Below are 16,509 nucleotides of genomic sequence, written 5' to 3' on the forward strand. Positions count from 1 at the left end.
CTCAATTGTTCAAAGATAAAAAAAAATCGTCAAGCAGGTGCTAAATATCTTTTCTCCTCACTGTCTCGTCGACGTTTTACGCCAGATCTTTTATTTCCGTACATGAAGGAGAAGCCATTTGTTTCTTTGCTTCCTTGTTTATAAACACACCATACGATGAAACATTGACGTCCTCAGGTTATGTCTGTTGATCTACAAATAATCCTTGTAAGCCATTACAAAATAAACAGGAGTTCAATGACATACTTGAATTCCTACACTCAAAGAGACCCCGTAAAGTTATAAAAGAGAGGCAGAAGATAACAAAGGGATATTTAAACTCATAATTCGGTGGTGTCACATTCCAAGAAAAGATTCCACAGTTTAAACATATTTGTTGTTGTCTGTAAAACAGATAGTCCATAACGGTACACCAACTCGAGATGGCGTAAACAAAATTTCGAAGGGATGAATTCAACTTTACCACTTGAAACCATTGGTCAAATAGCTTCCTTTGTAAGCAGTAACCCTCTATCGAGAAAATCATGATAGCAGACGCAAGGTCTGTACCATTGTATCAACTGACAGATTTATACTCCATATGCAGGCTCTACTAGAATGTTGCTACCTAGAAATGGAAAGTTTAGGAAAGCTTAAATCATCTCTTTTAATTTGTCGTAAAGTTTCGTTTTCAATCGACCCTCATTGTTATTTTCCGGAGTACCTTAGATTACCCCCGGGTTTTTTTGGCAGGGTTTGTGTTATTCAGTCTTTAGTTTTCTATGTTGAGTTTTTATACTCTTATTTGTCTTTTGGTCTTTTTATTTTTTTGCCATGTCGTTGTCAGTTTATTTTTTACCTTTGATGAGGTTGGGTGTTCCTCATGACTTAACTGTATTTATGATACTCTTTTTTTCTAGTTCGATGGGATAGCTATAGATGCGTTCAACATAAGCATCAAAATTTGAATTATTTAGTGAGAGGCCATCATCTATATAACGGAACAACTTCAGTACACCAGCAAACATATACGTCATTTGGTCTCGTTTGGATAGTTGTCTCATTGGCAATCATACCACTAGCTTCCCATATTTTATGTGAATGCATTATAAAGTTTAATGCATATAATTATCAATAGAACTCTATCTCTGACGATATTGTTGTATGCTATAAAAATTTCTTAATTTAGGTGAAAACGGTCTCGTTTAGAATTTCTTTTGACGTGATAGCAAAAGTATTCCCTTTTTTGAAAAAGACAAGAAACAAGTACCTAAAATAACAACAGTTCATTTAGATAAAAGCATGTGTGAATTTTTTTAACCTCTCAGTGCCCCCTATTTTGTATTTACTAAAATTTGGGACTTATGAAGTCGTAAGTCCAATACAGAAATGTACACATTTGTAAAAGTAGTATGCCTTTCATTATCCATTGACATTTATTTTATTTTCTACTTTTTATAGGGGTCAGGACGATTTTTTTGTGGACTGACTATTCATTTTCATCTGTTCCGACGCAGGTTTAATTTTTCCATATGCAGGATATTCATTTTCATAATTCTCCTGTCCCCTTCCCATGGAAATCAAATGGTTGTCCTCTTATGATTTTCTTTTCCAAAAAGTAGTTGAACGTTTTTTTGCATAAATGATTAAATGGTTGGCTACCCTTTCTATTGATTAGTTGGAACATATTTTATATCAGATGTTACTTCGATTTCTGATGAACATTAATGTAAACTGATCAATATTGTTACACATACATGTATGGTATACAAGTTTAATCATATAGTATACATATCTGCAGTCAAACAGGAATACAACAGTTTATTATGTAGGTAAAGTTTAATTCATTTGGAAGAATCGGCTTAATTTGAGTTACACTGTAATGTAAAAATCTGTTTAGCGGTCACGCGTAGTAAATAGTATTAGTATTCATTGTTATATATAATATTTGATGTTGTTTTCACTGTTCAAGCTACATGTGAAACATTGTGGTCAGATTGTTTTTTAAAAAGTATATGGAAACGTATGTTAATAAACCAATCATAATCATGTGCCGTATACCGAACACCTGAAGCTTTAACAGACGCACGCATGGATGAACGGACTGACAAGTCGATTACTATAAGTCTTTCGACGATAAATAGGCGGGGTCTATGTTGAGGATAAATAGATTTCATAGTACCACGGGATATATACATGTACTTGTACGCGTTGGCGCTGTCTGTTTTAGTACGAGATTGGTATCGAGACCAGAATTAAAGATTGATTCGATGAGGATCAAATGTCGAGCTGGAAATAGAGGCGCCATCACAAAATTCTTCAAGAAACTTGATGAGTTGAACACCGACTCCAAGATGGACATTGATACTTCAGGTCCAATTACTGGAGCAATAGTAAAAAATAAAGTGTAATTCTCAAACTGGAAGAACATATCTTGGAAAATACATTAGAAGAAGATATTGGAGTTGAAATCACAGATGCAGATGAGTATATTATCACTGAACTAGTATATATATTTGTTTAGGGGCCAGCTGAAGGACGCCTCCGGGTGCGGGAATTTCTCGCTGCATTGAAGACCTGTTGTTGACCTTCTGCTGTTGTCTGTTCTATGGTCGGGTTGTTGTCTCTTTGACACATTCCCCATTTCCATTCTCAATTTTATAACATAGAATTTGAAACCAATTTACGCCGCTATAAGAAATAAACACACAAAAAAGTACATATACATGTACAGAATTATCTCATGAAAGCATACCCAGCACTCGCCCTTTCATAACCATTCATGAAGTCAATCCGGAAACACGTCCTGTTATGAACACAAAATTCATTCTAAGACTTTCATCACGAATCGGTTCACTGTCAAGTCGACATCACCGCTTGCCGAGGCTAACAGTACCTTCGTTTTCTAGGGACATACTTTAGTAGCAATACTTTTTGGAATTGTTTTAAACCACCATTTACAACAATAACACTCTAACTGATGTACAGAAATTTACTTACCTACAGTGACTTCTTGATGCAGATGTTATGAATTCTATAAATGGTTTGAACTTATCAAGCGCAAATTACCACAAAGCCCCGAAAAAAAGATAAATCGCTTGGGAAAAACAAACAAAAGTGTGGATGCACCCTCATATACATTAGATAGTCTTCGTAATTTTTCTGTTAAGTCACAGGTCTACACCCGTGGATTGGAATCTTTAGGACAATATCAAGACACGTATAATGGTTCCTTGTTGATCCCAGTTATGTTTGGGAAGCTTCATTAGGTAGCAATAAACAGTTAGGAAAAAATATTAAAATTTTCCCTCATAAATTTTACCATCCCCTTTTCATTGCCTTCTTGCAATATAAAGCTTACTGTTTGTGTCATATATGTGCATATGTATGTAATCAGAATCTTCCATAGATTTCATATCCAGTATATAAAATGGTAAAATATAATTTCTTTTTGGTGTATCCATAGCAACAATCTGCATTTTTTTGTTATAAAATATAGCAAAAAGGGGAGAAAAGATGTCACATATTTCCCCAAAATTTGACCAAAAGTAGAATTTCAATCACTTCAAGTAATACCTTTTCTGAAACTGTTAACATATTTCTTTCAATAAATCCAATGAAAATCATATGTCTTTCATCTCATTTTTTTGTAAAATTGCGTCAAAAACTTCGTGTAGAAAAAAAGTGTTTGTAAACATTACATTAATTTCTGGACCGATGACCGGTCTAGCTATGAAAATACGGAGAGTCAAACAGAAAATAGCCCATAAAACATGTAAAAAATAATCTTGATGTTCTTATAAACCACCTTTGAAGGCTAAACTAGTACTCAGCTGTCTAAAAATGAATTTTATTACACAATAACTTTCATATTTGAAAAATCCACCGGGGCCAAAATGCGAAACCAAACTCCTAACTGTGTATTGCTACCTTATACCATAGAAAGTAACATAACAATCGACAACGGAAACGATGGCTGGACACTTGGAAATGTTAGACAGGCCATACAACGAGCAATATCGATCCAAGAAGCCAGTACTAATGGGACTGAAGAAAGTATAATCCTTTTCATGTAGGACTAGGTAAGAGAAATAGTACAATGAATATCTCAAACAAACCAACAACTGCCAACTTTTCCCAAAGTAAAAGGTACATTTATTGCAATGATCAAAATTTCGCCGCGGAATGTAAAAAGTTCACGTATAGTAAATCAAGAATGAAAAGTGTAAAGAAGAGAAATCTGTGTTTCAATTATTTTGGTAACCATGATATATCAGAGTGTCGATCAAAAACACATACGATTAATGTAACCGTACGCACCACACAGTGTGTGTAATGAATCATCCAGTCAACAATCACATAGTCAACATATAAGTAATAGAGAAAATAGCAAACCGATCATGCATACCTCTGCTATTCAGCATAATTTGACCGTCTAATTGAAAACCGCAGTAGCTCCCATATGCTCACAGAATCGGTGCAATGACGCTAATGTAATTTTTGACGAAGGAGCGCAACGATCTTTTATGACACAGGAAATAGCCGACAAGTTGAACTTCAAGCCAGACGGAAAGGAAACCCTCAATATAGCCACCTTTGGAGATTCAGACAAGAATTTTCGCTAAATGAATAAGGCCATAGTATACTTAGACTTGGCAGAGAAAATACTTTACCGGTATTGATTGTACCTACCATTGCAGCGCCGATCCAGAATATTCACCGGTAGCTGGGAACAATTTCAAACGCATCTTGAATCAGTGGTAATTTTATCTGTGATTCATGGACTTTAAAGTTTCAGTAATGTTATTTCTTTTTCATTTCACAGACGATTTTCTTAATTTCGATACATTGACTTTGAAACTTTAATTGCATTAACTCGCGGCCCCGTGTATGTTGAGGATAAATAGATACTTGCATACATTGTAGTACCGCGGGATATATACATGTACTTATACACGTTGGCACAGTCTTTGTAACGTTATGGTATCTATGTGTAAACGTCATATTGTCATCCATCATAAAATTGTTTATTTGTACAGACGTCCTTTTCTACTTCGTATATATACACAACGCATTCTACCCTGTAGGAGCACGAGAGGGCTCTAATTAAAAGGCAAGAAATGCTGCTGCAAAATTAAAAGGCAAGGGCCACCTCAGAATAACCGATTCCGGCTTTCGACAAAACAAGAAATTTGGCGGGATTTATGAAAAATTGTAAGACTATTTTCACAAATGTGTTAGTACGTACGCATGTATGTAGTTATTGAAAACAATATTTTGATAAAGACAATCAAAGATAAGGATATTTGTCTTTCTCTGGTCATTTGCAGAAAATTGCAAGGACTATTCGTTTTCAAACGTCGCATTTAACTTTTAGTTTATATGATTGTACAGTATCAGTCTCCAGTAAAATAGAATACCATTTATCTAACAGAGAAAGTGACAATATATATGAGTAAAGGGATATGCTAGATATACTCGATTAGACAGCAATCCAATAACAAAAAAACATTTAAACAAACAAATATTTCATATGAGCATAAAATAAGACATAAACATTGATTTCAGCTATGAAAGCATAATATAATGGCGTTTAGCCAATGTTTTTTTTTCAACCAGCGCAATGGCTACCATATGTCCATCATATTTGATTTTTGTTTATTATGTTGGGTTTTGATTGGTTTTTATTTTTTTATTTCTCGGCAGGGGGGGGGGGGGGGGTGAATCTTTCACATTTTGTCATTTAGGGACCTTTATAACTTACTGTGCGATATGGGTTTTGCTCATTGTTGAAGGCCGTATGGTGGTTTCAGGTTTCTTCTATCTTCGACATTTGGTCTCTGGTGGATAATTGTCCCTTTGGTAATCATACCATATCTTCTTATTTTTATATGGTTCATTATAATTTCAATGTGCCTTAAGTTTACAGTAGATGGATTTGCCTAGGTCTTCACATGTTTCGCTTCTTATACATCCTTGGCTTTTAAATATTTGGTTTTAAGAATTCATGATGAAGGTTAATCCAGAAAAAATTTCAAGTGTTATTTCGAAAGCCATATTTATGAATTATCATTTATTAGAACACAATATCATTCCTTTGTAAACTTATGCACCAGCGAATGGGGTAGCCCAAGCCAAAACGCAGTCATGGATACCGTTGACGGTCAACGAATTCAAGTCATTATGGGATGACTATTTGATATTCTCAGGATGGGGAATTGGGGCAGAAGGATTTTGGAAATGAATGTTCTGGTCTTGTAAATAACTTTGCCAAAGAAGTGGTGAAAACAAATATTTTGTCCAACAAAATGCAGGACAATGCAGGAAATAAGTGTGAATGAAAATAAGTCGTACTTGCAAAAAATGAAAACGAATATTGAATCCGAAAAAAATCTCCTCCTACAGAAGATCAAATGGTCATACCCTAAGGACTTGAATTAGTTGACCGTCAACGGTATTCATAGTATACAACATGTGCTTGGTTAGGCACTCATCCATGACCAGTTAGGCGGAGCATCCAGTCTGGTTAAAAAAGGTCATACGTCATGAAATCGTTTCGATTTGTGTAAGGAACGGAACATTATGTAAAATATATTAAACGAAATAAACAACCTTCTAACAAAGTCGTAGATGCATCGATAAAAAAGTTGTGATATTCTATTAACTTTAAAAGTTGTCCACAGAGAGCAAGAGTACATGTATAGTAATATGGTGTTTTTTTTTATTTATTGTGGTGTTGGGGACGGGGATGGTAGGCGGTTTTTTTTAATTTATTGTGGTGTTGGGGGACGGGGATGGTAGGCGGTTTTTTCAATCATCTTAAACTTATTTTGAATAGGAAGGTAGTTTATATCTCATTAGTGATTATGTAACATTTTCGCTGACTAATATACACGATAAAGTGAAATAACCTTTTTATACTTCACCATAATTATGTACTTTAGAGACACTATCAATGCATCTCTGTAGCCGGCAAACTATATTTAATAGAAATAAAACCTGATCCTTGTTACCGACAATCATGTAGTTTAATAATTATAGCAATAATGTTCTACTGTTATTGTACACTCATCATTTTCTGTGGTTAGAACATGAACATTTTCATATACTTTTTGAGACTACCTATATCTACACTATACACGTGAGTTACTGAGATAATATACTTGGCCCCTTAAAACACATGTATACTATTATGATTCATTCCATTGATATATAGTAAATAATCGTTCAGATGCGGATTTATTATGTAAACTATTCGTTCCATTTCTTCCACTTAGCACAATTGTTCATCATAAATGTTTTGTATGTAAAGTGTTTACATTGCATCTAGATCCGAATCTAGCGGAAGTTGGTGTTTCAGTTTGTGTCATTGAAACTCTTTTTGAGAAAACCTTTCAATTTGCAGGTATATGCACTTCCTAAAATGTCGTGCAGTCAAAAACTGAAAAAAAAATCATAACCTATTGGGACAGCTATATACAACAGTGTTTGGTTATGTGCAAATATATACAATGTGAAAAGAAACCAAGGGACAGTCAAGAACAATAATTCAAAAAAGTAGAAGATACAATTACAAAACTCGAAGAAACAAACACTTTACAGAAAACTAAAGACCGAGGCTGAACTTTGGACTGGAAAGCAGGTTCTGTTCCATCAGTGGTTCAAGTCGTCTTCCTCATGAAAAATTATTAACCGGTGATGTTTCTCCGTCTCCGACTCTGTTTTTTTTTTTTTTTTTTTTTTTGTGTGTGTAATATATTGTGGACTGTTGTTTTTTTTTTCTTCGTTTTTCCTTTTGTTCATGACGTTGTCTGTTTTTCTTCGATGGTTTTTGATTGACTGTCCTTGGAATCTATTTTTCTTAGATCCATTTCATTGCTTAAAAGGTTATTGGTCCCTGAATTCACAAAAATGTCCCACCAACGTTGATGGAGCGGGCCGTTATATAATTTCTCGTTTGAGTTGTCTTATATTTGTCATGCCGAAGCCTTCAATTTATATAGTTTTGTAATTATTATTAAGATTCACTCATGGGGATCTTTGCATCGGAAATAAACACATTTATTTTAAAACCAGTTGTTGGCATGATACGGGTTATGTTATTCCCGTATATTTTATGATGGTATAATACTAAACCCCTAACGGGTGTGATTGTGCTTGATTTTCATATGATGAAGACATAATCTTTCAATCAGTTTAATTGAGGCCTTGAGCCTACATGTCAGTAACTGAGAGTAGTCCTTTATTTATTCGTGTTGATCATTGTCATTTTGCTAAGTTTCTTCTGTTACCTAATCTAACATCGGACTCGGACTTCTTTTAAACTGATTTTTATTATGCGTACCGCTGTGTGTTGGTTTATTCTACATTGGCTAGAGGTATAGGGGAGGGGTTGAGATCTCACAAAACATATTTAACCCCACCGCATGTTTGCGCCTGCCCCAAGTCAGGAACCTCTGGCCTTTGTTAGTCTTGTATATATTTTTTTTAATTTTAGCTCATTTATATGTATCGGAGTTAAGTGTGACGTTCATTTTCGCTGAACGACTTTACATTATCATTGTCTAGGGGCCAGCTGAAGCCCACCTCCTCGTGCGAGATTTTCTCGCAGTTTTGGCCTTTGGCTGTTTTCTGCTCTTTGGTCGGATTGTTATCTCTTTGAACCTTCCCCGTTTCTCAATTTTATTTGTTATGTGGTTTCAGTTTAGCTCATTAACAAAAGGCCGTACGATGGCCAATATAGTTGCTGCAATACAATACAACACAATAAAACAATGCTTTATTTTAAACACTCTGTCACATACACACAACTCTATGTCACATACACACATGTGAAACAAGAGGTAAACAAAAACATAATGCAGTCACATGAATACCCGGAGATCATAGAAAGAAATAAAACAAAATTGTAAAGGAATATATCAATAATTTATAAAATTGTCTTTACGATATAATACTTTAACTATTTTTGAAACGAATAAGAATACATTTTTGGTTCTTTTATATTACACAACAAAAAATAATCCTGTCATTTGAATATTTTACATTGTACTCCAGAATTTGTTGTTTTCTGATATTTTTTAACTTTAATAACAAACAAAAAATTAAATAACAAAAATACCCCCCCCCCCCCCCCCCCCCTTTCCAACAAAATAATCCAAGGAAATTCAAAACAGAGTCCTTTATAAAATGGCATAATCAAAAGCTCAAAAACATCAAAACGAATGAAAAACAACTGTCATATTCCTGACTTGGCACAGGCATTTCCTTATGTAGAAAATGTCAGATTAAACCTGGTTTTATAGCTAGATCACATTGGGATGGTATTCATTATCATTAGGATTTGAATACATATGACATACCCTCACTTCTTTTGGAATATTGTACCACCTAACATGATCTGCTGAATATTTCAAATTGCAGCATTTCAATTTAAAAATATATTCACGTTCGATGGGTGATAATTGTACAAAAAAAAACTTTTCTAAACGAAATATTGTTTTCAACTGACCGTCAAATTCACCACTGGAAGAATAGACAATTTGACTATCCCATTTTTGAATGTATTCATCTTTAAGGTTTTGGTTCAGAACTGTTTTTCAATTGATTTGCATCTAATTGCAATTGCTGAGTCCAAACATAGATAAGTCCGGAATTGTCTAAAACAGATTTTAGATAGCTATAACTAATCTTATTTTACCCACCAAAGTATACATTCACGATATGTTTGTCATAAGTAAACATTTTTATCACAAATATATATGTTGTTCTGTTTCTTATCTTCAGAATGACTTTAGGTTTCTCTTTTTTAATTGCAGAAAAAAGATGCTCGTTAAAATTGTTTTATTATTACTTCCATTGGCTTACGAAACTACTCCTGTACCTCCAAGACCGTTGGGATTTATTTATGAACCACAAAGCAGCAGTGTTGCACCAGTCGAATTTGATGTCTACATGGGACCTCTTTGTCCGGACAGTAAAGCTGCATTACCAACCTTAGTAAAACTTGCAGACCATTACGGACCAGAAAAGTTGAGATTCCGCATGCATCTGTTTCCTTTACCGTATCATAGAAACGCTTTCCTTGTTGCTATGGTAAGTTCTGATTATTCTATAAGTTAAGAACCTCAATTAAGTAATTTTCATAAGGAAGGGTAGGGGTTGTGCCGAAGAAAAAAATAGTTCGATGCTCCGATTTTTATGTGATATTTTGAAAATATATCGGTAAAAGAAGAAAGGTTACGAATTATATGCGGCCGAAGCGTTTTTCTGGATTTGCCATCATCAAGAACACTCAAATCCAAATAGGTAAAGGCCAATGAAGTATAAATACCGAAACACGTGGAGAACTTAATGATCAAAAGGGACCTAATGTATCCACTCTAGCCCTACCTGAATTTGGAAGCCTGAACAGAAACAACTAGAGGTTCTAAAGAGCAAGTGTCGCTCACCTAGGTCTATGTGTATAATCAACAATGGACTCTCTCCAATGTTGTAGACGCGAATATATAGAATTCATGACGAAAAAATTACAAACATTTCTTTTTAGTTGACCTTGTTTTGCTGATCCATTTGTCTGCTTAGTTTTTCTCTATCTTCTTTAGTTTTTGCTAGAAACACAAAAGAGGGTGGATCTTTGTTATCTAAAGTTTCTATTTATCTATATATATTTTTTATCATATAAGGAAAAACGCAAAAACATTGGAAAAAATCGTCATCAATGATGATGGGAGTCTTTAACGACCTTGACTGGCTATACAGCCCTCGCACGGTCGGTCATCATCGTCATCAAGGGGCAATAATTCCAATAAGGAGTCGTCATTAAATTTCCTCAATATTGTCTTAAATGAAGATCTTGTCGTGCTGATCATATTTGATTATTTAAGTTTCTACCTATATCTTATAATTTTAAAGATATAAGGCAAACACGCAAAACAGTAGTAAAAATCGTCATCCAAGGGCAATAACTCCCTTTGGGCCAGGTGAGCTAATAGATAGGCACAAAAGGACATAGGATGGCATAATCAAATCAACATACGCTCATATAGTTCCGTAAGTTCAGGCATGTGAAGTGTGTCTCTAGCTTTGTATTGAATAACGGCTGAGGGTAAAGTTCTTTGTAATGAATAAAAAAAAAAAATGTCTGAGAAATAAGGTCGCTTTGATCACTGAGTATAAAATTACCACTGAATTCGTGATGATAACCATGCTACTGTAGATTCAGAAATATCGGAGCGCATTTGCAGTCTTTCTGTGGTTATGATGGTAGTTATGCTGATATATATATAATAACTGTGGGAGTTGTTGTGTCTGATATTGCTGTATATTTAAAGGAACCGGTTAGCCTAAACAAATATCAGAGAAATCGGATGGATACAGTTTTGATTTACAGTTTTATGTCGAAAACAATCAATGTTCAAGTAAAAACAAAAACAAAACAAAACAAACAAAAAATCAAACTATACTCCCTTTACTACCACAACAACATATAGTGTCGAGGAAATAGCCATCAGCTCCGATATTTGTCATTTCGATATAACAGCATGCAATATATTTGTATAATGCATTACATTATTTATTCAACAGGGAACCCATTCAGTAGACAAGATGACCAACGGAAATATGACATTTATCTGGTCACAAAATGTATACAGTCATCTTGATATATTTTATGATAAGACACTTACCGAGGACCAAGTTATATCGTATGTACATCATTTAGTACCGTTATATTTGATAAAGTATTGTCAATGAATAGCAGTGTATTTAAGGTTCATCATAACCTTTTAGGAAATATGGCCGTATTTACACCACACATATCACTCTAAGTACAGAAAATCCTGTGCACCTGGAAAAATTTTAGATCATGGCTGGACCTAGATATATAAAATGTAAATGCATTTCAAATTTCAGAATATTAAAGACAAATTAACTTGGATGGAGAGTTGTCTCATTGGCACTCATACCACATCTTCTTATTTATATTAACTGAATTTTACCCTTTTTAACATTAGCCTTTCCTCGCAATCTACAGAGATTGATTGATTGGTTGGTGTTTAACGCCACTTTTAACACTATTGTGCTATTTCGTGGCGATCGGTTTATTGGAAGAGGAAGCCAAGAGTGCCCGGAGAGAACCACCGACCTTCGGCAGGAAAACTGACAATCCTAGTCAATAAAGATTGGAGTCGAGCGCACCTGCCATGTGTTGCAGTGTTAACTTTACAGACTAGTGATACAGTAGTTGGACTTCTTAAACTGCTCGGCCACCGAGGCCCCAATCTAAAGAGAAAGTTTCACATAATCTCGGTTGTTTATATACCCGAAAGCTATTAATCAATTGGAATTTGATTTGAGTGAAATCTTTCTTCAAATTCTAAAAGACAGCCTCCGAAAAATAAACTGTTTACGACTTTATATTTTCTTGAATTTCTGTAATTTTTACACTTAGTCTAGTAAAAAATTAAACGGATGGATAAGAATACTTAATAAATGCTAAAAGCATTTTGTTGAGGTTTCTGTTGACAAGTACCACTAAACGATAAATACTTGTGGGTATCAATGAATGGTTGTATTTGGAATCAAAAAAATAAACCCTGAAATATGGTGTATAGTTGCATCTGTTAATCTGCTCATATACTATTTTTACCATTAAATCGACTCTGCGAAACATGGAGAAGGAAAATTATATTCAGTTCTATTGTTTTAATTTTTGATTCCCTAAGCTTCTATAATCATCTTGTGCATTGTTTAAAAAAATTGTTCTTTTTTTTCTAAAGGAAAATGGTAGAGCTAGCAAAGAGCATGGGATTGCCAGAAGTTAAATTCAAACAGCTGGCAACAAATAGTCGAATCAATCACGAGTGTCGAGTCGAATGGAAACATGGTTGTTCGAGTAAGCATTATACTTTCCTCCTAATAAATGTTTAAATCTGAAACAGTGGATAATTATTCAACTTATGATATCTACACAACTGCATGTATACTGCTGATCATTGGCCCAGTCATTATCTAAAAATAAAATTAGGGATTATCTTTTTTATCATTATTCCTTTTATCTCCAATCTTATTTCAAAATAGCGTTTCGTCCTTGAATCTTATCTATGAATATACGACATATACATGTATGGTTGTCGCAGATAAAATAACATCCCCCAAAATTAATATTTTATGGGCAGCCAAAGGTGACGCCTCAAATCTCTCGTTGAATTGAAAATATGATAAAAACGAGCGCACAATTTTTCTCTTTTTTTTGATTGTCCTAGTTTCTAAGTGTCTTTTGTGCAATACAGAACTTAAAGGGGCATTAGCTCTCAAATTCTCATATTTGATTTATAACATACTTAAACGTATATCCAAATTACAAAAAATCTAAAATAAACAATTTACATGCTTTAACACGATTAATATATACATGTATCAGCATTTCGTGTGTATTTTAGTCTAGACGCCATCTAATTAACCATCGAGGTGACCTCCGAAAGACTGCCGATGGTCATATAACCCGATATAAACATAAACATAAACATAGATAAAAATAGATAGCGAACTCGTGCAATTGGATTTTTCTAGGTCGGTTTGATTTCATATTATAGCTTTAAAACATATGTTAATAATCGTTTTTACCTGAATAATAAGGAATTCTTATAGATCGAATCAGTCAACCAAATGGTTTGCCCTTGTTTCACTTCCAATGTTAACATTCTGTTCTTTTTAATAGATAAACACGCCTAGTTCATGCGTAACCTATATCTAGCTAAGGGGTTCAGTTGAAGTTCATATGAATACGGATTTAATGAGCCGAATTATTCACTTGCAAGTGAATAATTCATTAGCAATGCTTCTTTGCTTATTTTGACAAAACTGGACCAAACTGGCTGCTAAAAACGAAATATTATATCACTATTTCACTTTCATTAATGATTGAATAAAAACAAAATATGATTTTTTTTCTATATCTCGTAGCTAATGCCCCTTTAAAGTTGCATGGTGGCAGAGTTATTAAGTATGGCCATTAAAACGTTTAAACCCGCTGCAATGTTTGTTGATGTGGTTCATAAGTGTTTCTCGTTTCTCGTTTTTTATATAGATTAGACCGTTGGTTTTCCCGTTTGAATGGTTTTACACTAGTAATTTTTGGGGCCTTTTATAGCTTGCTGTTCGGTGTGAGCCAGGGCTCCGTGTTGAAGACCGTACTTTGACCTATAATGGTTTACTTTTATAAATTTTGACTTGGATGGAGAGTTGTCTCATTGGCACTCATACCACATCTTCTTATATCTATTAAATTCATTCACGATTTAAAGCTGTGCATATGGTACAGACAAGATCCATTAAAATAGGATGTTGACCTGTAGGTGTCTTTTCGTATTTGTGCTGTTGATTGTTGTTACCCTGCGTCAACTTGTCATTTTTTCAAGAAAAATGCGGTTTCCCATGTATTGTCTTTTTAAATTAAGGAAGTCTTAGATTTTATGATATATTGGATAGGTTTTTCCGTATTCTCATTATTGGGATCTTCTTGCGCTGTGCGCGGTGTGTGAGTTTAAGCTGATCGTTGAAACTCGCCTGTGCTGATCTTGAGTTGTTTGCATAGCTTTTGCTCTATTGGAATAAAATCCTAGTATGTTAATCCACTATATATCTTACAATGCTTATATTCACCAGTGTTCAATTTTATTTAGGGGGAGTAACTTCAACTCCGACGTTTATGATAAATGACATTATAGTGGCAGAAGACGACCAAGCTAACAGGTCTGAAGCTGACTGGATTAGAATTATCGACCCAATACTTAACCAAGTGTAAAAGGTAATAATAAGCTTTTATGATGCAGTCTTTTATCTTGCATAATTTTAAGTAAATGCATTTTTTGGTTCAAAACAATGTTCGTTCGTGAGTTCATAAATCTAAAATCTTCAAATACGTACATTTTGATATCAAATAAGTGTATAATGCAAAGCATTCTATAATGACAGGTTGTATTCTTCTGCATGATAACAGTTCAATTTTGAAAGACAAAAAAAAAACACATTTTAATTGCTTAACGTCTAATGGCAAACAGTTCAAAAAGATTTGTAAAGTGGTTCGAACGGGTTCAGGGTAGGAAATTGAGATTGCCGTCGGGAAATAGGGTTAACATGATAGATAGTGAAAGAAAATTTGAAACAGGCTACCTACGGACTTCTCAGGGAGTTGAAAGGACTCTTTTGCGAACATAGAGTATACTTGGTATCAAATTAAACGTTCTCATTCCCATAGGAAGAGGTTCCGTATTTATACAACCCGCTCAGCAAAACGGAACCCCCCTTTCGCTTGGTTCATTGTCGGATGGCAGAAGTCCAAGTAACCATATTTAATAAACCAAAGTCGACACTTGGGGTCAACGAAAAATAAGCAGAGACAAGTAATACATGTTTCCACATTAAAGGAGACAATACCAAATTTACTAATATGAATGATCTGCCAGTTATTTACAGTGTTTTCCTCAATTAGATTGTTTATGTTAATACATCTGATTCAAAGGAGGGGTATAGTACGTAGGTAAATGAGACGACAGCCCAACGACATAAAAAAAACATACAGATCGAGAGGACACTTAAGTACAGATTGATATTTAGATTTTTTTATTGAATTTTTGATTGATTGATTGATTGATTGATTGATTGATTGATGAATGGATTGATTTATCTGTAAAAGCATATTAATGAATTTATTTTTCATTTTAGGTGCAGTCGAAAATTGCGATGGAGAATAACAAAATCTTCTTCATGCATTGTTGTACTAATATCTACATGTATTAAATAGTTGAAAATCTTACATCGTGACTTGTCAATAACGCTCACTAATTCATTTGGTAAAAACTAAACCGTCTTTCAGTTATAGATATTGCTGAGTTTAATTGTTCCGATTGCAGTTGTCCTTCTTGTGAGTTTCTTTTTTGATTTCGATGCATACATGTAGAGCACACAGGTAGCGTAATGATTATGTGACCTTATGAATACAATGAAACATATTTTTTTTATAGAAAATTCTAATTGTTCTAAAATTAATGTTGCAACTCTCTCAGGTAAAGTTGGCCTTTTTTGTGATTTATGTTCTTTTGCTTTTATGATCTGAACGGTTTTTTTTGTGCTTTCCAACCTTTTTTATAACGATATTTCCAAATGGTATTTATTCCCAGAAACACGTGTTGTGCGCATTGACATATTATTTGTGTCCGGGCTGTGTTCCTTTTCAAGATAACTGTCATTGGATGTTGAATATAGAAAAAGAAGATGTGGTATGATTGCCAATGAGACAACTCTTGAAACTTTTTCTTGTCCTAACTTTTAGAATTATGTGTCTAAATATTGAGCTGATATTATTTTAACTAATTGGTGCATTACAGTCAGTAGCAGATTTGATCAAAACGATCTAGAAGTTTTCTTCATTTCACGAATTTATGGTGATATTGAGTGCCCTTTAATGTATTTTCCATACCAACCACACATTTGGTACTCCTCGGCAAGTCCCTATCGCAAAGTTTACAA

General features: G+C 34.2%; 1 protein-coding gene across 3 annotated transcripts; it reads left to right on the forward strand.

Annotated features, from left to right (window-relative positions):
- The first annotated feature begins 1,742 nt into the window (after positions 1–1,742).
- LOC127710458 (uncharacterized) lies at positions 1,743–15,796 on the forward strand. Of its 3 annotated transcripts, none has more exons than XM_052216314.1 (6): positions 1,743–1,807; positions 9,798–10,074; positions 11,566–11,684; positions 12,759–12,874; positions 14,664–14,788; positions 15,706–15,796. In XM_052216314.1, exons 2-5 carry the CDS (start codon positions 9,805–9,807, stop codon positions 14,783–14,785), a joined length of 627 nt encoding a protein of 208 aa, XP_052072274.1. In that variant the 5' UTR covers positions 1,743–1,807; positions 9,798–9,804; the 3' UTR covers positions 14,786–14,788; positions 15,706–15,796. The 3 variants fall into 3 exon arrangements, with proteins under 3 accessions (XP_052072274.1, XP_052072275.1, XP_052072273.1); XM_052216315.1 differs by lacking the exon at positions 1,743–1,807 and adding an exon at positions 3,498–5,193; XM_052216313.1 differs by lacking the exon at positions 1,743–1,807 and adding an exon at positions 7,008–7,120.
- The last annotated feature ends 713 nt before the right edge of the window (positions 15,797–16,509 follow it).

The sequence above is a fragment of the Mytilus californianus genome, unplaced genomic scaffold (assembly GCF_021869535.1).
Source record: "Mytilus californianus isolate M0D057914Y unplaced genomic scaffold, xbMytCali1.0.p SCAF_8, whole genome shotgun sequence".
Classification (NCBI taxonomy): domain Eukaryota; kingdom Metazoa; phylum Mollusca; class Bivalvia; order Mytilida; family Mytilidae; genus Mytilus; species Mytilus californianus.